This window comes from Somniosus microcephalus, chromosome 1 (assembly GCF_052327205.1).
Source record: "Somniosus microcephalus isolate GS21.2 chromosome 1, FLI_Smic_1.0, whole genome shotgun sequence".
Lineage (NCBI taxonomy): Eukaryota > Metazoa > Chordata > Chondrichthyes > Squaliformes > Somniosidae > Somniosus > Somniosus microcephalus.
The window spans coordinates 13246040-13270478 of NC_140987.1; the positions used below are offsets into that span (position 1 = coordinate 13246040).

Below are 24439 nucleotides of genomic sequence, written 5' to 3' on the forward strand. Positions count from 1 at the left end.
CCAGCTGGCTAACGGCCAAAAGTTAGCGCTGGGCGCGGAGCCATGTGCGACTGTCAAATATTCAGTTTTTGCGCCCCAAGTCGGAACCGGGCGCTATTCCAGGGTGTGCCCGCCCCCGCTTGGGGCGCTGAAACTGAATTTCAGCGCTCTAAGTGCCGCTGCGCCACCCGATGCGGTGCGGCAGGCCTCCTCCTTCTCTTAAGGTGGAGGTGCCTGCAACGGGGAGATCGCCGCTGGATTGTGCCGGCAAATTAGCCCGGCACCACGGAGAAGTGCCGGGCTCGCGGAAAGCAGCCGGCAATGCCGCGGGGGGGTTGTTGAGGAGGCCGGGGAAGGAGGTGCGGGCAGGCGGCCGCCGAAAAAGCGGCCGGCCGCACCTCCACCTTTATGTGCCCCACTAAGGCTGCAGTAAGGCCCTGGTCTCCGGATGTTAGTAGTGGCCACCACGGAGGAGGCGGCGGCAACTGAATATGGGCGTCGGGCCGGCATCGGGGCACTATGCACACCGATGACGTCATCGGTGCTGGCGCAGCGCTACCGGCTACCGCCGCCATTACCGCCGATCTCAATATCAGCGCAACCTCCTATACTGGCGCAGAAGCCCTCTTTAGGCGGTAACTGGGTGCAAAGCTTGCAGCGCCTTACTGAATTTCTAGGCCCAAGTCTCTACTAAAGTCAACCGAACAAGGTTGCTTTATTTTTTTGATAGTCAGGGGTCGGCGACACTGTCGTTGACACCAGCTGGGTATTGCTGCACACTCAGATATCACTTCACTTAGGCTCCGGTAGTTACCCTCCTTACCCAGTTCACGTGTGTACCCGACCTGCAACTTCAGTAAGTAGTCTCCATCATCACTGCACTCGTGCACCTCAAGGTTGTACCGCACTCCGGCTTGAAAGGCATCTGTGAAAAATATTACAGCTCACTGTCAAAACAAATCACATGTTTAAGATGTTATACCTGATTGTAATCTAGCTTTGTGAAATGAGTCTGGGGCAGTCTCAGTCCAGGTCCCAGTGACATGGGCCCATAGCACAAGACTGTGCCTAGATCAACTATTCCCCTCAGTGAGGCTGAAGGGTAGCTGGTGTAGAAAATTGAAAAAAACTGTTACTGTGGTGTAGAAGAGAGTGTACACCAAGGCACAGTGAGGGGTCAGTGTAGAAGGAGCTTTACTCTGTATCTAACCCGTGCTGTACCTGTCCAGGGAGTGTTTGATGGGACAGTGTAGAGGGAGCTTTACTCTGTATCTAACCCATGCTGTACCTGCCCTGGGAGTGTTTGATGGGACAGTGTAGAGGGAGCTTTACTCTGTATCTAACCCGTGCTGTACCTGCCCTGGGAGTGTTTGATGGGACAGTGTAGAGGGAGCTTTACTCTGTATCTAACCCGTGCTGTACCTGCCCTGGGAGTGTTTGATGGGACAGTGTAGAGGGAGCTTTACTCTGTATCTAACCCATGCTGTACCTGCCCTGGGAGTGTTTGATGGGACAGTGTAGAGGGAGCTTTACTCTGTATCTAACCCATGCTGTACCTGCCCTGGGAGTGTTTGATGGGACAGTGTAGAGGGAACTTTACTCTGTATCTAACCCGTGCTGTAACTGCCCCGGGAGTGTTTGATGGGACAGTGTAGAGGGAGCTTTACTCTGTATCTAACCCATGCTGTACCTGCCCTGGGAGTGTTTGATGGGACAGTGTAGAGGGAGCTTTACTCTGTATCTAACCCGTGCTGTACCTGCCCTGGGAGTGTTTGATGGGACAGTGTAGAGGGAGCTTTACTCTGTATCTAACCCGTGCTGTACCTGCCCTGGGAGTGTTTGATGGGACAGTGTAGAGGGAGCTTTACTCTGTATCTAACCCATGCTGTACCTGCCCTGGGAGTGTTTGATGGGACAGTGTAGAGGGAACTTTACTCTGTATCTAACCCGTGCTGTAACTGCCCCGGGAGTGTTTGATGGGACAGTGTAGAGGGAGCTTTACTCTGTATCTAACCCGTGCTGTACCTGCCCTGGGAGTGTTTGATGGGACAGTGTAGAGGGAGCTTTACTCTGTATCTAACCCGTGCTGTACCTGCCCTGGGAGTGTTTGATGGGACAGTGTAGAGGGAGCTTTACTCTGTATCTAACCCGTGCTGTACCTGCCCTGGGAGTGTTTGATGGGACAGTGTAGAGGGAGCTTTACTCTGTATCTAACCCGTGCTGTACCTGCCCTGGGAGTGTTTGATGGGACAGTGTAGAGGGAGCTTTACTCTGTATCTAACCCGTGCTGTACCTGCCCTGGGAGTGTTTGATGGGACAGTGTAGAGGGAGCTTTACTCTGTATCTAACCCGTGCTGTACCTGCCCTGGGAGTGTTTGATGGGACAGTGTAGAGGGAGCTTTACTCTGTACCTAACCCGTGCTGTACCTGCCCTGGGAGTGTTTGATGGGACAGTGTAGAGGGAGCTTTACTCTGTATCTAACCCGTGCTGTACCTGCCCTGGGAGTGTTTGATGGGACAGTGTAGAGGGAGCTTTACTCTGTATCTAACCCGTGCTGTACCTGCCCTGGGAGTGTTTGATGGGTGTGGTGATTATTCCTTGATTAGTAAAAGTATTGTGATTCGTTGTTTGTTAACTGCCTTGGGATATGTGTTGTAATCTCATTGGTAGTTGATGATCACATGATGTGTTGTGGCTACCTTAAATTCAGTCCTTTTCTAGCTTTAGTTGGGACTGGATGTAGAAAGATATGCTGCTGATTTTAAAGTTAATAAAGCCTAACTTTGGAAGGCAAATCTATTCTTTATTTCAATGGGACAGTGTAGAGGGAGTTTTACTCTGTATCTAACCCGTGCTGTAACTGCCCTGGGAGTGTTTGATGGGACAGTGTAGAGGGAGCTTTACTCTGTATCTAACCCGTGCTGTACCTGCCCTGGGAGTGTTTGATGGGACAGTGTAGAGGGAGTTTTACTCTGTATCTAACCCGTGCTGTACCTGCCCTGGGAGTGTTTGATGGGACAGTGTAGAGGGAGCTTTACTCTGTATCTAACCCGTGCTGCACCTGCCCTGGGAGTGTTTGATGGGAACAAAAGCAAAATGCTGCGGATGCTGGAAATCTGAAATAAAAACAGAAAATGCTGGAAATACTCAGCAGGTCAGAGCAGCATCTGTGGAGAGAGAAACAGAGTTAATGTTTCAGGTCAATGACCCTTCGTCAGAACTGGAAAAAGCTGGAGATGGAACAGGTTTTTAAGCAAATGCAGGGGCTGGGGTGGAAAGAATAAAAGGAAGGTCAGTGATAGGATGGAAGGCAGGAGAGATTAAGAGACATTAATAGAGATTAAGAGATGGTGCAAGGGAAAAGGAGGTGGTAATGGGACAAGTTAAGAAACAAAAGATGGCGTTAGATGAAGTGTAATTGGCACTGGCAGAATGAAAGACAGCTGCCATGTGGGAGGGGGGGAAAAATGGAAAAAAAAGGAATAGGAGCAGAGGTTATAGTCTGAAATTGTTGAACTCCATGTTCAGTCCAGGAGGCTGTAAAGTGCCTAATCGCAAGATGAGGTGCTGTTCCTCGAGTTTACATTGAGCTTCATTGGAACAGTGTAAGAGGCCGAGGATGGAGAGGTCTGAGTGGGAGTGGAGCGGAGAATTAAAGTGACAGGCGACACACCTCCGTTCAGTCCGTAAGGGGGACCCCGAGCTTCCGGTCGCCTGTCACTTTAATTCTCCGCTCCACTCCCACTCTGACCTCACCATCCTCGGCCTCTTACACTGTTCCAATGAAGCTCAGCGTAAGCTCGAGGAACAGCACCTCATCTTTCGATTGGGCACTTTACAGCCTTAACAGAGTTCAACAATTTCAGACCATAACCTCGGCTCTATTTTTTTTTTCCCATTTATTTTATTTTTTTTCCCCTCTCCCACATGGCAGCTGTCTTTCATTCTGCCAGTGCAATTTACACTTCATCTAGCGCCATCTTTTGTTTCTTAACTTGTCCCATTACCATCTCCTTTTCCCTTACACAATCTCTATAAATGTCTCTTAATCTCTCCTGCCTTCCATCCTATCACAGACCTTCCCTTTTATTCTTTCCTCCCTCCACCTTTTCCCTGCCCTTGCTTAAAAACCTGCTCCATCTCCAGCTTTTTCCAGTTCTGACAAGGGGTTATCAACCTGAAACGTTAACTCTGTTTCTCTCTCCACAGATGCTGCCTGACCTTCCGAGTATTTCCAGCATTTTCTGTTTTTATTTCAGTGTTTGATGGGACAGTGTAGAGGGAGCTTTACTTAATGAATGGTATCAAACTAGCTGAGGAGAGAGAGAGATATCTGGTAGTGGGGGTAGGTTCCACTGTGGCATGTCCCTCACTGAAGCGCAGCGATGAATGACGTGATTAGAATGCTGAGCTGAATTACCCAATCTGTAAAGCGCCAGTCCGAGGCCCTCACACTGAAGCTGTGCCGCGCTCTGGGACAGGCCACACCTCGACTACTGCGTTCAGTTCTAGTCACCAAGGAACCAGAGAAAACATCCCAGCCCTGGAAATGGTGGAGAGAAAGGTCACACGGGGCTGATCCCCAATGTCAGAGGGTTCGGGTTATGATGAAAACCTGGGGCTGTGCTGCCTTGAAGGGAGGCGAATGAGAGAGAACCTTACAGGTAGCTCAGGTACTGTGTGGCATAGAAAGGGTTAATCCCGAGCACTACTTCAAGTTAAGCCACAACTGCAGAGCAAGGAGTCATAGGTTCAAATTGGGAAAAGGGAAATTCAGGACTGATGTCAGGAAGCACCTCGTCACACAGTGTGATTAACACCCGGAATAGGGGCATAAACCTATATAGGATATACAGCACAGTATCAGGCCATTGGGGTTTCTATAGAGGGAGGGGCTGGCGGGGCCAAATGGCCTCCCTCATCTGTACTTATCTTTGTCACCTTGATCGGCACGAATTTCATTTAAGAAAAGGAAAACGAGAGAGACTGAGACCCAGGGAGAGGGACATGGAGGGAGGGTGCCAGGGAGAGAGCCAGTGAAATTTCTCAAGCAAAACATTTAGCGGTTTAAAATACTTCACCTGATTTTATTATGGCATGTGTTGAGCTTGAAGGAAATTTCCGCCAGTCTAAATGACACACATGGGAACTCGGGAAGTCGCACCACTGTACGGTGTAGCCACAGCTGTCGGCCTGGTGCCTCAGCCAGGTCACGTTGAATCCGTCCCCTACACCACTGGCTTTTTCAGGGACCAAATTTTCTTCTAGAAAAAAAAGAGGGAAATACAAAAGTAAATTCAGAGACGACTCGCCTGACAGGGAACGTAAACAAACAGGACCCCGTGGGGTAGTACTTTTGTGATCTCCCAACATACACTGTGGAGCTCACAGTGTGTGCCAGTGTCCAGGGATTAAAAAAGAAAGACTTATATAGCATCTTTCACAACCAATGGAGTACTTTTGAAGTGTAATCACTGTTGTAATGTAGAAAATAGCTGCCAAACCTTATTAGGTCATCGAACTGAAATGTTAACTTCAGCTCGTATTTTCCGATGCCTACGGGTGCGTACACGCCCGTAGGGACATCGGAAATGCCGGTTTCAGAATCCTCGACAGATCGGACGCCTGCACTGGAGAAGGGCCTGTGCGGGTGGAGAGTTCCGTTTTCTGCAGAACCTCCGCCCGCTGAAATCACTTAAAAATCTTACGCCTGGTAAGAGTTTAAAAAAGTTAAAAAAAAATAAAAAAAAATTTCCCCACTCATTTATAATTTAAAAAATACTTTTAAAAAAGTTAAGTTTATTTTTAGCCCCGTAAAAAACTAATTATTTTTTAAAAAAATTAAGGCCTAGAAATTCAGTATAGCCACGTTTGGGGCGCTACAGCCGGGCGTTCGCTAAATTTAGCGCCCAGCGCAACTTAGCGCCACCTTCGCCGATATTCAGTTGCATCGCCCCAAGAGGTTGCTGCTGCGCTAAAGCAGGCGATGCACGACTATCATAAGGCGCTAAGCCGGCGATCCGGGGTGCTAACACCGAGGGCGGGCGCAGTGCAGGTGCGGCAAGTTGCTGCTTGAAGGCAGACACGCCGGCGCCGGTCAGCTCTTAAAGGGGGAGGGTCGATTTGTTTGGCTGGCACACCCTGCACACTGCAGCCCTGAAGCAAGGCCTGACCATTGCTGGATCATCATTTCTACGCCCAGGACCATGCAGAAGGCTAGGGAGCGAGCGGAGCGCTTCAGCGAGGGTGCCCTGAGGCTACTGGTTGGCGCAGTAGAGCGCAGGCGACCTGTCCTCTTCCCTGACAGTGGAAGGAGGCCGCTTCCCAGCGAATACCGAAAAGCCTGGAGGGAGGTGGCAAACAGGGTGACCACCAACAGCATGGTTGCCAGGACTCCACTTCAATGCAGGAAAAAGTTTAACGACCTCACTCGGGTTGTTAGGGTGAGTACCCTTTCCACTATACTGTTCATCCCTGCATGTGCACCTCAGTTTCTGGCCAAAGGGACCTGAAAGCCCCAATGCCCAGACCTCATTCAAGAGCTATGGGACTCTCATGAAAACCACTTGCACATTCAGCACTTTACACACTGTCAGGGCTATTCCACCATGGGAGGCAGTGCAGGCAAGATCAGGGCTTGACACTACTTAGAGGCCATCCTTTCTCTTGCAGGGCAAGCTGGCCCACAATCGCAGGCAGCAGCGACGGACCGGGGGAGGCCGCCCTGACCTCAAAGAGCTCAGCGACCTGGAGCAGCGTGTGGAGCGCATTATGGCAGGCCGGCTGATTGGCCCCATCACCAGTGGAGATGCCGACCCTGTTCTGGACAGCAATGGTAAGGTCATCACCTTTTTGACCTCTCTCTTTGCACTTGTGCCTCACACCAGCATCCTTTGCCACTATCGAACCAATGCAGTGCATAGCAGCACTCATGCCTCCCTCGCTGCCGCCCTGTCCTCACTCTAAAGCAACTCGTGCCTCCCTGCTTTCAGATGCTGATTCGCCAGGTGAAGAGGCGGGCCCTCAAGCTGCCACTGTCAGTGATTCTGAATTCGAGGAGGAGAAAGAGGAAGCCGGCCCATCAGTGCCACCCTCAGCCGAGGCAGCCCATGGCCATGATGGGGACACGTCTTCCCTGTGCGAGCGCTGAGTCAAAGCAGAAAGCTCTCTCCCTTTATCTCTCTCCAAATATCCGTCTCTCACATAGAAGGATTGCCACAAAATGGCTGCCACTTATAATGCAGGAGGCGTCCCCTTTAAATAGCGCCCCCGCGCCGACTGGGAACCGTTCCCCTCTACCAGTCGCTGGGGGCGCCAGGCGCACAGAAGGGCGGCGCCACTGAAGTTCCGGTTCGGGGCGCACCAAGGGCGTTGCACCATGAAATGACGTCACGATCTGCGTGCGCAGCTGAGCGGGCACTAGCTGCTTAGCGCCCCACTTCTCCTCCTCCCAAGGCGCTAGCGGCTGGTGCTAACAACTGAATTTCTAGGCCTAAATTTGTTTAAAATATTTACAGGAAACTCTGATATCCGGCACTGACAGGACCGAGCTGGTGCCGTAACATCAAAAGTGCCGGACATACCAGAGTTAATGTTTAAACATACAGAACTGAGAAGCTCCGTGTGAATCAGCAAACCCTGTTGCTTAGCAACAGCTTCAAAACAGTCGGCTGCAGCTGCAAGCATCTGTAGCTGAAGCTGTTGCTATAGCTACAGACCTTGCAGTGCTTGACTGGGGAAAAAAAAGCAACGAGAACTAAAAAAAACAGAAAACGGCTCCTGATTTTTGCCATTAGATCGAGTATTCTGGACATATAACCTCCGGATAAACCTGTAATTTAATGTAATTTTAACTCATTTTAAAAACGTGATTTAAAAAAAATGTATTTAATGTTTTGATGTCTTTTTTCAGTGATCCCTATTCAGTTTCCCTTCTCCCATTGGCTCGCCTGGCCCACGCGATCCCAGGGACCGCTTGCGAGCCGCATGCGCCCCTGGAATACGCGGGCCCTGCGCATTTCGGCGTGGAGAGGCCCAGGATCGGAAATGGCCGGACCTCGGGAGCCCTCAGGAATGGGCGTAGATTTTTTCCCCGATAGGAGGCAGCCGCACGCAGGAAGCCTCCTATCGGGAATTACGGGCCTTTGTTTCTCTCTCCACAGCCGCACGCAGGAAGCCTCCTATCGGGAATTACGGGCCTTTGTTTCTCTCTCCACAGCCGCACGCAGGAAGCCTCCTATCGGGAATTACGGGCCTTTGTTTCTCTCTCCACAGCCGCACGCAGGAAGCCTCCTATCGGGAATTACGGGCCTTTGTTTCTCTCTCCACAGCCGCACGCAGGAAGCCTCCGATCGGGAATTACGGGCCTTTGTTTCTCTCTCCACAGCCACATGCAGGAAGCCTCCTATCGGGAATTACGGGCCTTTGTTTCTCTCTCCACAGCCGCACGCAGGAAGCCTCCGATCGGGAATTACGGGCCTTTGTTTCTCTCTCCACAGCCGCACGCAGGAAGCCTCCTATCGGGAATTACGGGCCTTTGTTTCTCTCTCCACAGCCGCACGCAGGAAGCCTCCTATCGGGAATTACGGGCCTTTGTTTCTCTCTCCACAGATGCTGCCTGACCTGCTGAGTGTTTCCTGCAGTTTCTGTTTTTATTCCTTATGATTTACTATTTCTCTCTCTTCTCCCAAGTGCCTGTCTCACACCTACAATCACTCCCTTGTACTTTACTTTCACTCCCCACCCCACCCTTTTGCTGCAGCTTCAGTCCCAGCTTTAAACTTGGCCTCTTTCTTTTACTCTATCCAACCCTGTTGGCCTCCTGCACTGTGGGCCTCAGATTGAAGTGAGGCGGGATGGGCGAAACAACAACAACGTGCATTTATATAGCACCTTTAACGTAGTAAAACGTCCCAAGGCACTTCACAGGAGCGTGATCAAACAAAATTTGACACCGAGTCACAGGAGAAATTAGGACGGATGACCAAAAGATTGGCCCAAGAGATAGGTTTTAAGGAGCGTCTTAAAGGAGGAAAGAGAAGTAGGGAGGGAATTCCAGAGCTTAGGGCCTAGGCAGCTGAAGGCACGGCTGCCAATGTTTGAGCGATTAAAATCAGGAACGCACCACAGCGGGTTTGCTCCCATGTTACTCTCCAGTAAACATAGAAAAATAGGAGCAGGAGCAGGCCATTCGGCCCCTCGAGCCTGCTCCGCTCGAAGTAACTTTGAATAAAGTGTCCAGTAGCACAACAAAACTAAGAGGCACTGCAGCACTGGCTGAACGAGAGCTCGGGACATTGTTTCATTGAAGGACCCCTCCTCACAGGTCACCTGTGCCCTGCTGTTACCCCCACGCCGGACACTGTGTTACCGTCGATGTCAATCTAAGCAAAGAGCACGGCAACTCACTTTCATAGAAGATAGGAGCAGGAGTAGGCCATTCAGCCCCTCGAGCCTGCTCCGCCATTCAATGAGATCATGGCTGATCATCCAAATTCAGTACCCTGTCCCTGCTTTCTCCCCATATCCTTTGATCCCTTTAGCCTTAAGAAATATATCTAACTCCTTCTTGAATATATTTAATGAATTGGCCTCAACCGCCTTCTGTGGTAGAGAATGCCACAGGTTCACCACTCTCTGGGTGAAGAAATTCCTCCTCATCTCAGTCCTAAATGGCTTACCCCTTATCCTTAGACTGTGACCCCTGGTTCTGGACTCCCCGACCATCGGGAACATCCTTCCTGCATCTAGTCTGTCTAGTCCTGTCAGAATGTTATAAGTTTCAATGAGATCCCCTCTCATTCTTCTAAACTCCAGCGAGTACAAGCCCAATCGACCCAATCTCTCCTCATACGTCATTCCTGCCATCCCAGGTATCAGCCTGGTGAATCTTCGCTGAACTCCTTCCATGGCAAGAACGTCCTTCCTCAGATAAGGTGACCAAAACTGCACACAATACCCAAGGTGTGGTCTCACCAATGCCCTGTACAACTGCAGCAAGACATCCTTGTTCCTGTACTCGAATCCTCTCGCTATGAAGGCCAACATACCATTTGCCTTCTTAACCGCCTGCTGCACCTGCATGCTTACCTTCAGTGACCGGTGCAGGACAGAATATTAAAAGAAAGACGGATTAAAAATAAAACACTGTGAATGCTGCAACCACAGAACGGTTCAGTCAGCACTTGAACGAGAAACCGTCTGGTGAAGGGGCCCACCTGAAGCAGGAGCCTGTCGTTCCGTCTCAGATGCTGAATGACCCTCACATTTCAAGCAGCTTTTTTTTGGCCTGGTTCTCTCCCATCCTCTGCTGAGGCACTGCCTCCTATCTGGGGTGGAATTCCTCAGGCATCAGCAATCCTCTGGTACCTCACCTGTACGTGTGCCAAGACAGTGAATGTTGACAGGCTATTGGACCATGGGGGGGCAAGCCTGATCCTGACCTTGCCCAATGTCCCCATGACGCACTTTCCATCAGAAGTCAATGGACAGTGATCGGGGGCAGGAAGCCTGGCCGCTTTCTTTCCATTTCACAGCCCAGCACAAAGGCCAACGGGTGCGAGACCCCGACAGGCGTGACCCCAACTGCAGCAAAGACCAGGAATGCAACCTGGAACCAATGGCTTGCTGCTAAACTTTGCAGCGCATTCAGCCACTGGCCCAGGAGAGCCTCTACTATCCGTTTTCAGCTTTGATTTCAGCATTCGGTGACCAGTGGCTTACTCTTGACTTGCTAATGAATAATCCGTCCTCTCCAGTTACTTTATCGAGTAAAGTGCCCAGTAACACAACAAAACTGGGAGGTACCGTAGTTTTTATCTTATTCATACTCGGGATGTGGATGTCACTGGCAAGGCCAGCATTTATTGCCCATCCTTAATTACCCTGAAAAGGTGTGGGTCGTCTTCAACTGAGTGACTTGCGAGGTCACTTCAGAGGACAGAGCCAACCACGTTGTGTGGGACTCAGTTGGCCAGACCGGGTAAGGACGGCAGGCTTCCTTCCCTAAAGGACATTCATGAACTGATTGAGTTTTTACAACAATCCAACAGCTTCACGATCACTTCATACCAGCTTTTTATTTCCAGATTTTAAAAACAGAAATCAAATTCTCAAACTGGCATGGTGGAATTTGAACTCAAGTTATCTGGATTATTAGCCCAGGCCTCCTAGTCTAGTAACACAATTACAACATCCACAGAGTTAGAGATCAGAGGAATTGAAGTGTTTAATATGCTACTTCAAGTTGTCTCCACCCAAGAGTATATAATAAGCAATTTGTTGACTTGTCTCAGTAATTGATCACCTCACACACAGTGTGTTGAGAAGTTTCTGGTCCCGGGCACTTACCAGGAGATTGGACAGCTCTTGTCTTCCAACAGCACAAGAAAAGAGGAAATTAAAAAACAGACACAGAGATCGAGACAAGCAGTCAGGTCCCGCTAAGATTGCAAAGGCTTTCGGTCAGGTTCCAGAAGCAGGAAGCCGTGAGGCAGTCGGGGTCTTTTAAATAGAAAGCGGTGAGGGCTCTCGTTGAGTCTAAAGAAATTAGACTTGTTGGAGGATATGTTGTTTAAGTGAAGTAAGACAAGCCAATGATGTGGGCAAGTGTGGCGTGTTCTTTACTGTGTATTATTATGCCATGGTAAGTTTTACGGACTGAATTGAGTGAGTTCAATCATGACTGCTGTTCTGTATGTTCAGTTTACTGTGAAATACAGCTTTCATATCAAACCTCGTCTCACAGGTGTGAAAGACACAAAGATACAGTTCAGATCACAAGGGGACACGACTGTTACACTTCCGGGTTATGCTACCATACAGGTAGATATGGAGCACTGCGAGGCAACTCCCATAAAAGAAAGAGGCTGAGAATGCTGACGGGTAAAAATTATGCCTCTGACACCGGAGTTCTAACACTCACCATCCCGCTGTGGAGGAATCCTGATCACAGAAGGGGGCGACGCTCCGGCACTGTTTTTTGCTGTAACGTTAATTATGTAGCCAGCTTGGTTGAGGTGTATGCGTGTGTTGGTCATTGATGTCTCTGCAGTATGGAACGAAACACCTCCCACCTTCATCCAAGTTATATTGTAGGATAAAACTGGACCATTCGCATCGATGGCTGAAAGTGGCTGCGAGGGAGAGAGATTGAAGCAGCTTGTTACAGCACTCTTGTGATTCAAATTTATTTGGTCCCTAGACAGGACGCATTCTTCCAGCTGATAGGCGATTCCTCTCTCACCTTTATCTCCAACTTTTCTCGTTCCTATTTTATCAACAGCACTGTGGTCAGTGCTTCTCTCAACATTCTGCTTTTGTTGTTCTTGTACTGCAAATGTACCTCTCCGCACACACTTCCACGTCCCTACACACACAAATTGTTGAGATACTAATGCTCCTAATACTCAGGAATTCTCAGGAATTCATGTGGGAAACATTTCTCAGCCTCCACTTTCATCTACAATCGCAAGCCTGGCATTCCCTACCCACTTAGAGAATAGAATCATAGAATGATACATAGAAGATAGGAGCAGGAGTAGGCCATTCGGCCCCTCGAGCCTGCTCCGCCATTCGATGAGATCATGGCTGATCAACAGCACAGAAGGCAGCCATTCGGCCCATCGTGTCTGTGCCGGCTCTTTGAAAGAGCTCCCCAATTAATCTAACTCCCCTGCTCTTTCCCCATAGACCTGCAAAATTTTCCCCTTCAAGTATTTATCCAATTCCCTTTTGAAAGTTACTGTTGAAACTGCTCCCGCCAGCTTTCAGGCAGCGCGTTCCAGATCACAACAACTCGCTGCTTGAAAAAAATTATCTTCATCTCCCCTCTGGTTTCCGTTGTTTAATAAAGGAAGAAAGGGATAGACCGAGTAATTACAGACCAGTTATCCTAACCTCGGTGGTGGGCAAATTATTGGGAAAAAATTCTGAGGGACAGTATTAATCGTCATTTAGAAAGGCACGGATTAATCAAGGACAGTCAGCATGGATTTGGGCAGTGCATCTGATGTAGTCTACATGGATTTTAGCAGGGCTTTTGACAAGGTCCCACATGGCAGGCTGGTCAGAATGGTAAAAGCCCATGGGATCCAAGGGAAAGTGGCAAGTTGGATCCAAAATTGGCTGAGTGGCAGGAAGCAAAGGGTAATGATTGATGGGTGCTTTTGTGACTGGAAGGCTGTTTCCAGTGGGGTTCTGCAGGGCTCAGTACTGGGTCCCTTGCTTTTTGTGGTATATATCAATGATTTAGACTTCAATGTAGGGGGCGTGATTAAGAAGTTTGAAGATGATACAAAAATTGGCCGTATGGTTGATAGTGAGGAAGAAAGCTGCAGGCTGTAGGAAGATATCAATGGACTGGTCAGGTGGGCAGAAAAATGGCAAATGGAATTCAATCTGGAGAAGTGTGAGGCAATGGATTTGGGGAGGGCTAACAAGGCAAAGGAATGCACAATACAGGAAACTCTGGATTTACCAGCACCTAAATAACAGGAAATCCCTGTTAACCGGCAAAATTCAGGAGTAGGTTCAGGTAAGTTTTACTTCATATTAGTGGCTGTTCCTGGATCTGTGGCCGTGTAACCGGGGTTCCTGCACCTGTTGCCATGCAACAGGGACGCCTGGGTCTGTGGCCGTGTACGGGGCTCTCGTACCTTTCACTATACCTCTCTGTAATCCGGACTTTTTGATAAACCGACACCACGCCGGTCCCGTCGGTGCTGGATAAAAAAAGAGTTTCCTGTAAATGGTAGGATACTGAGAAGTGTAGAGGAACAGAGGGACCTTGGAGAGCATGTCCACAGATCCCTAAAGATAGCAGGACAGGTAGATGAGGTGGTTAAGGCGGCATATGTGATACTTGCCTTTATTAGCTGAGGCATAGAATATAAGAGCAGGGAGGTTATGCTTGAACTGTATAAAACACGAGTTAGGCCACAGCTCGTTCTGGTCACCACATTACAAGATGGATGCGATTTCACTAGAGAGGGTACAGAGGAGATTTACGAGGATGTTGCCAGGACTGGAGAATTTTAGCTATGAGGAAAGATTGGATAGGCTGGGGTTGTTTTCTCTGGAACACAGGAGGCTAAGGGGAGATTTAATTGAGGTGCAGAAAATAATGAGGGGCCTAGATAGAGTGGACAGGAAGGACCTATTTCCCTTAGCAGAGAGGTCAATAGCCAAAGGCACAGATTTAAAGTAATTGGTAGAAGGATTAGAGGGGAGTTGCGAATTCTTTTCACCCAGAGGGTGGTGGGGTCTGGAACACACTGCCTGAAAGGGTGGCAGATGCAGAAACCCTCATTAAATTTTAAAAGTAATTGGATATGCACTTGAAGTGCCGTAACCTACAAGATCAAGAGCTGGAAAGTGAGGTTAGGCTGGATAGCTTTTTTTTGGCCAGCACAGACATGTGCTGTAAACATCGATGATTCTTTTGACAATTATCTTAAATCTGTCCTCTAGTTATTGCACATCCTGCCAGTGTGTGGTAAACCACTGTTTGTATTCCTGTTTGTCCTGTTTGTATTCCACTGTGTACATGCCTGGACATGCCTCGGCTGACTCCTCCCACAGGTCCTAGTATAAAGGTGACTGCTCCCCAGCCCTTGTATCCTGGACCGGTCGACCACTCGAGGCAGACCTCCATTCTGTTGTTAATAAAAGCCTTTAGTTACTCTTCTAACTCTCAGTCTTTTATGAGTAATTGATAGCGCATCAATTTTATTAACAACATTTTTATAATGGAGAAGATCCTCACACCAGCATGCCTGGACTTAGATCATCGGGAGGCGGACTCATCCACCAAGTTTACTCACTGGCTTAAGTGTTTCGAAAAATTCCTGACCGCCTCCGAAGCAATCAAATCGGACGAGGACAAACTGGATGTCCTGACCTCCAAAGTGAACCACCGAGTGTACTCGGTCATCCAAGACGCGACCTCGTACGCGGATGCTATCAAGCTCCTCAAGGACCAGTACACGCGCCCAGTGAACGAAGTGTACGCCAGGCACCTCCTGGGGAGTCGTAAACAACAACCTGGGGAATCGACCGTGGAATACCTTCAGGCACTGTCTGTGCTTGGCCGGGCCTGTGGTTGTAAGGATGTAAAGGCCGCCGTGTACACAGAGGAACTTATCCGGGACGCTTTTGTAGCGGGCCACAGATCCAATTACACACGACAGCGACTGTTGGAGCAGAGTAGCCTCGACCTCAACAAGGCCTCTGAACTCGCACTATCGTTGGATGCAGCCTACCAGGGCATGGATGCCTACTCCTCTGCACCGTGGACGCCGCGGGGAATGACAGCCTGGGACACGGTAGGACCGCCTCATAGCGCCGTGCCACCCCAGCCACACCCCAACAACGGCCCAACTACCGCAGCAGTGTCCCAAGGCCAGACAGCAGTGCCCCAAGGCCAGAAATGCTACTTCTGTGGCCAGGCAAAACACCCCAGAGCGCGCTGCCCGGCGAAAAACGCGATCTGCTCGGGCTGCGGGAAGAAGGGACACTACGCTAGCGTCTGCAGGGCCAAAGCCACCCCGAACCCCAGCAGCGCCGCGTGTGGGCCATGCGGGCCGCCATTTTGGACCTCCCCGGCCGTGTGCGAATCACCGGTACAGCAGCCATTTTGGACGCCTCCAGCCACATGGGGATCATGGACGCCGCCATCTTGGACGACAGTCGGGACGCAGCAGGCCCCCGACACCGCCTCATCTGATACCCGCAGCGACACACCGACCCCTACGCTGGCATCCGTTACACTGGACCAAGCGAGACCGCACCAACTGGCCAGTTCCACAATGGACATTAAGGTAAATGGTCACGATACAATCTGCCTTTTTGACTCTGGGAGCACGGAGAGCTTCATCCACCCCGACACGGTGCGGCGTTGCTCTCTCCCAGTCCTGCCTGCGCAACAGCGGATTTCTATGGCCTCCGAGTCCCAGTCGGCGGACATCGGCGGCTACTGCGTGGTGACACTCGTAGTAGACGGGACCGTGTACGATCATTTTAAACTTCTGGTCCTGCCTGACCTCTGCGCTGCCGTCCTGCTGGGGTTAGATTTTCAGTGCCACCTTAAAAGTGTTACGATGGCGTATGGTGGACCCCTACCCCCACTCACAGTCCGCAGCCAGCAGCTTCCAAATTGCCCGCCGCGCACCAGGTGCAACCTCTCCACACTCAGAGTCACCCCCCCACCACTGTTTGCTAACCTCACCCCCGACTGTAAGCCCATCGCCACAAAGAGCAGGCGATACAGTGCCGGGGACAGGGTTTTCATTAAAACCGAAGTGGAGCGGCTCCTGAAAGAAGGGATTATTGAGGGCAGCACCAGCCCCTGGCGAGCCCAGGTTGTGGTCGTTAAGACCGGCGAGAAGCAGCGCCTGGTCATCGACTACAGCCAGACAATAAATCGCTACACCCTGCTGGACGCCTACCCACTCCCCCGTATAGCTGATATGGTCAACCAAATCGCGCAGTACCGCGTCTTCTCGACCATTGACCTGAAATCAGCGTACCACCAGCTCCCCATCCGCCCTGAGGACCGCCAGTACACTGCCTTTGAGGCAAACGGCCGCCTCTATCACTTCCTTCGGGTTCCCTTTGGCGTCACCAACGGGGTCTCCATCTTCCAAAGGGAGATGGACCGGATGGTAGATCAAAATGCGTTGCAGGCCACTTTCCCATATCTGGACAATGTGACCATCTGCGGCCGTGACTTGCAGGACCATGACGCAAACCTCGAAAAATTCCTCCGCACCGCCCAACTCCTAAACCTGACATATAACAAGGAGAAGTGCATATTCCGCACAAACCGCCTCGCCATCCTTGGCTGTGTTGTGGAACACGGAGTCATCGGCCCCGACCCCGACCGGATGCGTCCCCTTATGGAACTTCCACTGCCCCACTGCCTCAAGGCCCTGAAGAGGTGCCTAGGGTTTTTCTCCTATTACGCCCAGTGGGTCCCCTACTATGCGGACAAGGCCCGTCCGCTGATCAAGTCCACCTCTTTTCCCTTGACGGCAGAGGCCCGCTTAGCCTTCCACCGTATCAAGGAGGACATTGCCAAAGCCACCATGCACGCAGTGGACGAATCCATCCCCTTCCAGGTGGAAAGCGACGCGTCCGACTTTGCCCTGGCCGCTACCCTCAATCAGGCGGGGAGACCCGTGGCCTTCTTTTCACGAACCCTCCAAGGCCCGGAGACCAGACACTCCGCTGTTGAGAAGGAGGCCCAGGCGATTGTGGAGGCTGTGCGTCATTGGAGGCACTACCTGGCCGGAAAACGATTTACCCTGCTCACTGACCAGCGTTCAGTTGCTTTTATGTTTAACAACAAGCAGAGGGGCAAAATCAAAAATGACAAGATCTTGAGGTGGAGAATCGAACTTTCCACCTACAACTACGAGATCTTGTACTGGCCCGGGAAGCTAAATGAACCCCCGGATGCGCTATCGCGTGGCACCTGCGCCAGCGCGCAGATCGATAGACTACGGGTCCTCCACAATGACCTCTGCCACCCGGGGGTCACCAGGTTCTTCCACCTCATCAAGGCCCGCAACCTGCCTTACTCTATTGAGGAGGTCAGGACCATGACCAGGAACTGCCAAGTCTGCGCTGAGTGCAAACCACACTTTTATAGACCAGACAGGGCCCACCTGATAAAAGCCACTCGCCCCTTCGAGCGCCTGAGCGTTGATTTTAAAGGGCCTCTCCCCTCCTCCGACCGCAATGTGTACTTCCTCAATACTATTGATGAGTACTCCCGTTTACCGTTCGCCTTCCCCCGCCCGGACATGACCAGTGCCACGGTCATTAAATGTCTGAACAACCTCTTCACCCTGTTCGGCTTCCCCAGCTATATCCATAGCGACCGGGGCTCATCGTTTATGAGCGACGAACTCCGTCAGTACCTGCTAACTAGGGGTATTGCCACAAGCAGGACCACCAGTTACAACCCCCGGGGGAACGGACAGGTGGAAAGAGAAAATGCGACAGTTTGGAAGGCCGTCCTGCTAGCCTTAAAGTCTAGGGGCCTTCCAACCTCCCGCTGGCAGGATGTGCTACCCGATGCGCTCCACTCTATTCGGTCACTGCTCTGCACTGCCACTAACGCCACCCCTCATGAGAAAATGTTTGTCTTCCCAAGGAAGTCCACATCAGGGACATCGCTACCGCCATGGCTGACGTCCCCAGGGCCGGTCCTACTGAGAAGACACGTGAGGACCCATAAAACGGACCCCCTGGTCGAGAGGGTCGACCTCCTCCACGCCAACCCCCAGTATGCTTACATCGCATACCCGGACGGGCGGGAGGACACAGTCTCCATAAGAGACCTTGCACCCTCGGGGACCACAGTAACCCACTACCCACTACCACCCCCCCCCCACGATCCGATATCCAGCCCCAGCAGACGGCAGGCCTGGGCCCCGCGACCCGCTCGACATCTACGAGGACGACACGCCTGTGCCACAGCCTACGCTGGACTCGACGCCGGAAGCTTCACTACCCCTGCCGTCGCCACGCCGATCACAGCGGCAGACAAGACCTCCGGAGAGACTCCAATACACTAACTTTTAATACACTTCACCCCGCCGGACTCAATTTTAAACAAGGGGTGAATGTGGTAAACCACTGTTTGTATTCCTGTTTGTCCTGTTTGTATTCCACTGTGTACATGCCTGGACATGCCTCGGCTGACTCCTCCCACAGGTCCTAGTATAAAGGTGACTGCTCCCCAGCCCTTGTATCCTGGACCGGTCGACCACTCGAGGCAGACCTCCATTCTGTTGTTAATAAAAGCCTTTAGTTACTCTTCTAACTCTCAGTCTTTTATGAGTAATTGATAGCGCATCACAGTGGAAACAGTTTCTCCCTGTCTGCTCTATCAAAACCCTTCATAATTTTGAATACCTCCCCTTAACCTTCTCTGCTCAAAGGAGAACAATCCCAGTTTCTCCACGTAACTGAAATTCCTCATCCCTGGTACCATTGTAATAAATCTTCTCTGCAACCTCATTAAGGCCCAGACATCCTTCCTAAAGCGTGATTTTTTTTTTTTTATCTCCCACTCATTCAATCTTGGTGATGTCTCTTGCCAGGACTTTCACCTTGCTTCTTAAAAAACCCATTTCTAGTCATAAGAACATAAGAAATAGGAGCAGGAGTCAGCCATTCAGTAAGATCATGGCTTATCTTCTACTTCAACTCCACTTTCCCGCACTATCCCCATGTCCCCTGATTCCCTTAGTATCCAAAAATCTATCGATCTCTGTCTTGAATATACCCAACGACTGAGCCTCCACAGCCCTCTGGGGTACAGAATTCCAAAGATTCACCACCCTCTGAGTGAAGAAATTTCTCCTCATCTCAGTCCTAAATGACCGACCCCTTATTCTGAGACTGTGACCCCTGGTTCTAGACTCCCCAGCCAGGGGAAACATCCTCCCGGCATCTACCCTGTCAAGACCCTTAAGAATTTTATACGTTTCAATGAGATAGTCCTTACCTTCCAGTAAATAATCACAGTTCGGTTTGGCACAATCGTTCTCCAGACATCCAGGCTAACTGATGGAGCTGTAATTACAAGCATTTTGTGAGGGAAAATGGACACAGGAGAGAAAAATACTTTCACATTTATAGTTTATCAACCCCACCCGCACCCCCCACAATATGGGATTGCCTTGTTACAAGTATGTTATCCTACATGTATCATACGTACAGAACCAGTGGTACGCCCTTCAATTCGCTGATTACTTTAATCCAGATAGGGTTTCTGGCCTAAATTCACAGTACACAAGCTGAAGACACAATCTTCAAGCTGCCACAGTACCAACACCAGCAAAGCTTGGACAAAACAGAAAGCAGTGAATGCAAGGTGGTACAAAGCCACTGTATTTCTGCTTACTATGTGAAGAGACACATGTACAAGGGTGGCAACACATTGCAGACTGACTGAGGGGACATAAACATCTCAGGCTTTTCCCTTGTGATATACAATAGTCGTAATCTCAACTGTGGAAATATTACTGCCTCTTACCACACTGCAAGATGTTCATAGTCTCATTTTTTGAATACTTTTCCTTCTTTTTCTCCTTCCCTCCGTTTGCTGCATCTGCCCTGGGAGTGTTTGATGGGACAGTGTAGAGGGAGTTTACTCTGTATCTAACCCGTGCTGTAACTGCCCTGAGAGTGTTTGATGGGACAGTGTAGAGGGAGTTTACTCTGTATCTAACACGTGCTGTAACTGCCCTGGGAGTGTTTGATGGGACAGTGTAGAGGGAGCTTTACTCTGTATCTAACCCGTGCTGTACCTGCCCTGGGAGTGTTTGATGGGACACTGTAGAGGGAGCTTTACTCTGTATCTAACCCGTGCTGTACCTGCCCTGGGAGTGTTTGATGGGTCAGTGTAGAGGGAGCTTTACTCTGTATCTAACCCGTGCTGTACCTGCCCTGGGAGTGTTTGATGGGACAGTGTAGAGGGAGTTTACTCTGTATCTAACCCGTGCTGTACCTGTCCTGGGAGTGTTTGATGGGACAGTGTAGAGGGAGCTTTACTCTGTATCTAACCCGTGCTGTACCTGCCCTGGGAGTGTTTGATGGGACACTGTAGAGGGAGCTTTACTCTGTATCTAACCCGTGCTGTACCTGTCCTGGGAGTGTTTGATGGGACAGTGTAGAGGGAGCTATACTCTGTATCTAACCCGTGCTGTGCCTGACCTTGTCGAGTTTGTTTCCGAGACTGCTTACCTGAAATAGTGTTCCATCCACTGCATTAACACCCATCGGGTTGATGAGTCACATAACCCGACCGCAGCAGGTCCTGCATGTCTCAGTTTGTTGTACGAGATTACACCCCTCCCAGTTACTCACCAGCTTGCTCAGTTGTGACGCTTAGAACATTGCTGCTTTCACTCCACGTCCAGAAATGCTGTGACGAATAGCGAGCCCTGATGGAATATCCCGTATTGGGTCGTAAGTTGTTTAATATTACTGTATGCTGTGCATCCTCTGGTCCACCCCTCACAGAGTAGTTATGCTTTAATACAAAAATATTTATAGATTAGGCTAGAATGTGTCAATTATTCATTAATAACTGAAGACAAAAAAGTCTGCTCTGCCATACTGATGCAATAGGAAGCACTTTTCTGGGAATGGGAGCCATCTTTTTGGCACTTGCAAGCCTTTGGCCTGAACTCCATTAGCTTCCCTGGCTGTCACATCAGGAGGATTGGAATGTTGGCGTACTGCTCGGCCCACTCAGGATCCTCCCTACATCTTGCCCACCTCCAGCCCTCCCCTATTGCTGCCAAAACCCTAGTCCATGCCTCCATCACCTCAAGGCCACCTTCTGTAGTGCCTCCACCTCAACCCTCCACCAGTTATAACTCATTCGAAGTGCCTGTGCCCTTTCCTTTGCAAAGCTCCTCAACTTCCATCACCTCAGTCCTCTCCAAATTGTACCAACCACCTGGCCCAGCAGGTCCACTTCAAAATTCTTATCCTGCTTTCAAATTTCGCCATGGCCTTGCCCTGCTCTACCACAGTCCATTCCCCTGCCTTTAGTTCCCACATGTACCATCTGCTCCTCTAATAATGCATGACGTTTTGGTGGGAAGAATAAGGAGGCCACATGCTCCTTGGAAAGTAAACGTCTAAATGGAGTAGAGGAGCCGCGGGATCTGGGGGTACATATACACAAATCACTAAATCTAGCAACGCAGGTTAATAAGGTGATTTTAAAAAAAGTACTGCGGTTCATTTTTTTAAATTGTTTTTATGGGATGTGGGAGTCGCTGGCAATGCCAGCATTTATTGCCCATTAATAGTTGCCCTTGAGAAGGTGGTGGTGAGCCGCCTTCTTGAACAGCTGCAGTCCGTGTGGTGAAGGTACTCCCACCACAGTGCTGTTAGGGAGGGAGTTCCAGGATTTTGACCCAGCGACGGTGAAGATTGGCGATATACTTCTAAGTCAGGATGATGTGTGACCTGGAGGGGGACGTGGAGGTGGTAGTGTTCCCATGCGCCTGCTGTCCTTGTCCTTCTAGGTGGAAGAGGTCGCGGGTTTGGGAGGTGCTGCTGAAGAAGCCTTGGCGAGTTGCTGCAAGGCATCTTGTAGATGGTACACACTGTAGCCACAGTACGCCAGTGGTGGAGCGAGTGAATGTTTAAGGTGGTAGAGGGGGTGCCAATCAAGTGGGCTGCTTTGTCCTGGATGGTGTCGAGCTTCTTGAGTGTTGTTGGAGCTGCACTCATCCAGGCAAGTGGAGAGTATTCCATCACATTCCTTACTTGTGCCTTGTAGATGGTGGAAAGGCTTTGGGGAGTCAGGAGGTGAGACACTCACCGCAGAATACCCAGCCTCTGACCTGCTCTTGTTGCCACAGTATTTATGTGGCTGGTCCAGTTAAGTTTCTGGGTAACGGTGACCCCCAGGATGTTGATGGTGGGGGATTCGGTGATGGTAATGCCACTGAATGTCAAAGGGGGGGGTGTTTAGACTCTCGCTTGTTGGAGATAGGCATTGCCTGGCACTTCTGTGACGCGAATGTTACCTACCACTTAACAGCCCAAGCCTCAACGTCGTCCAGGTCTTGGTGCATGCGGGCATGGACTGCTTCATTATCTGAGGAGTTGTGAAAGGCACTGAACACTGTGCAGTCATCAATGAACATCCCCATTTCTGACCTTATGTTGGAGGGAAGGTCATTGATGAAGCAGCTGAAAATGGTTGGGCCGAGGACACTGCCCTGAGGAACTCCTGCAACAATGTCCTGGGGCTGTGATAGAAACATAGAAACATAGAGATAGGAACAGGAGTAGGCCATTCGGCCCTTCGAGCCTGCTCCACCATTCAATGAGATCATGACTGATCTTCGTCTGAGATCATAGCTGATCTTACCAGTTCAGTACCCCGTCCCCGCCTTTTCTCCGTAACCCTTAATCCCCTTAGCCTTCAGAAATATATCCAATTCTCTCTTGAAAATATTTATTGAATTAGCCTTCACAGCCCTCTGTGGCAGGGAATTCCACAGGCTCACCACTCTTTGAGTGAAGAAATTCTTCCTCATCTCTGTTTTAAATGATTTGCCCGCTATTTTTAGACTGTGGCCCCTGGTTCTGTGCTCCCCTGCCATTGGAAACATTCTCTCTGAATTCAGCCTGTCCAGGCCTGCCATAATTTTATATGTTTCGATGAGATCCCCTCTCAATCTTCTAAACTCCAGTGAGTACAAGCCCAAACTATTCAATCTCTCCTCGTAGGTCATTCCCGCCATTCCAGGTATCAGCCTGGTGAATCGCCGCTGCACTCTTTCCATGGCAAGAACATCCTTCCGCAGATGGGGCGACCAAAACTGTACACAATACTCCAGATGCGGTCTCACCAGCACCTTGTACAGCTGTAGTAAGGTATCCCTATTCCTATACTCGAACCCCCTTGATATGAAGGCCAACATACCATTTGCCTTCTTAATCGCCTGTTGCACCTGCATGCTCTCCTTCAGTGACTGGTGCACAAGAACACCCAGGTCCCTCTGCACTTCCCCATCTCCCAATCTATTGCCATTTAGATAATAATCCACCCTCCTGTTTTTACCCCCAAAGTGGATAACCTCGCATTTATCCACATTATAGTGCATCTGCCACGTATCCGCCCATTCCCCCAACCTGTCCAAATCGCACTGTAGCCTCCTGACATCCTCATCAGAGCCCACCCCTCCTCCTAGTTTAGTGTCGTCAGCGAATTTGGAAATATTGCATCCAATTCCCTGATCCAGATCATTTATATATATTGTGAACAGCTGGGGTCCCAGGACAGATCCTTGCGGCACCCCGCTGGTCACTGCCTGCCACTCCGAAAACGAGCCGTTTATTCCAACTCTCTGTTTTCTATCCGCCAGCCAGTTCTCTATCCACGTTAATACTTTGCCCCCAATCCCATGAGCCTTAATTTTGCATGATAATCTTTTGTGTGGAACCTTATCGAAGGCTTTCTGGAAGTCAAGGTACACCACATCCACTGGCTCTCCCCCATCTATTTTACCAGTTACTTCCTCAAAAAATTCCAGCAGATTAGTCAAACACGATTTACCCTTTGTAAATCCATGTTGACTCTGTCCGATCCTTTCCCCATTTGTCAAGTGCTCCGCTATTTTATCCTTAATAATGGACTCTAGCATTTTGCCCACAACCGATGTAAGGCTTACTGGTCTATAATTCCCTGCTTTCTCTCTACCCCCCTTTTTAAATATTGGGGTAACATTAGCTACCCTCCAATCCACGGGTACTGTTCCCGAGTGATGATTGACCTTCAACCACCACAACCATCTTCCTTTGTGCTGGGTATGACTCCAGCCAGTGGAGCGTTTTCCCCCCCGATTCCCATTGACTTCAGTTTTACTAGGGCTCCTTCATGCCACACTCGGTCAAATGCTCATCGAGAGTAGACTG

General features: G+C 50.1%; 1 protein-coding gene across 4 annotated transcripts in view; it reads right to left on the minus strand.

Annotated features, from left to right (window-relative positions):
* The window catches only part of lifra (LIF receptor subunit alpha a), a 229468-nt gene that overhangs the window by 26300 nt on the left and 178729 nt on the right, over positions 1 to 24439 (minus strand). For all 4 annotated transcript variants that reach the window (XM_085967341.1, XM_085967430.1, XM_085967272.1 and 1 more), the window contains 5 exons: positions 20861 to 21026; positions 19497 to 19564; positions 11904 to 12114; positions 5062 to 5244; positions 803 to 904 (listed from right to left, as the gene is read on the minus strand). In XM_085967341.1, the coding sequence (XP_085823467.1) occupies positions 803 to 904; positions 5062 to 5244; positions 11904 to 12114; positions 19497 to 19564; positions 20861 to 21026 (730 nt within the window). The remainder of the gene's footprint in view (positions 1 to 802; positions 905 to 5061; positions 5245 to 11903; positions 12115 to 19496; positions 19565 to 20860; positions 21027 to 24439) is intronic.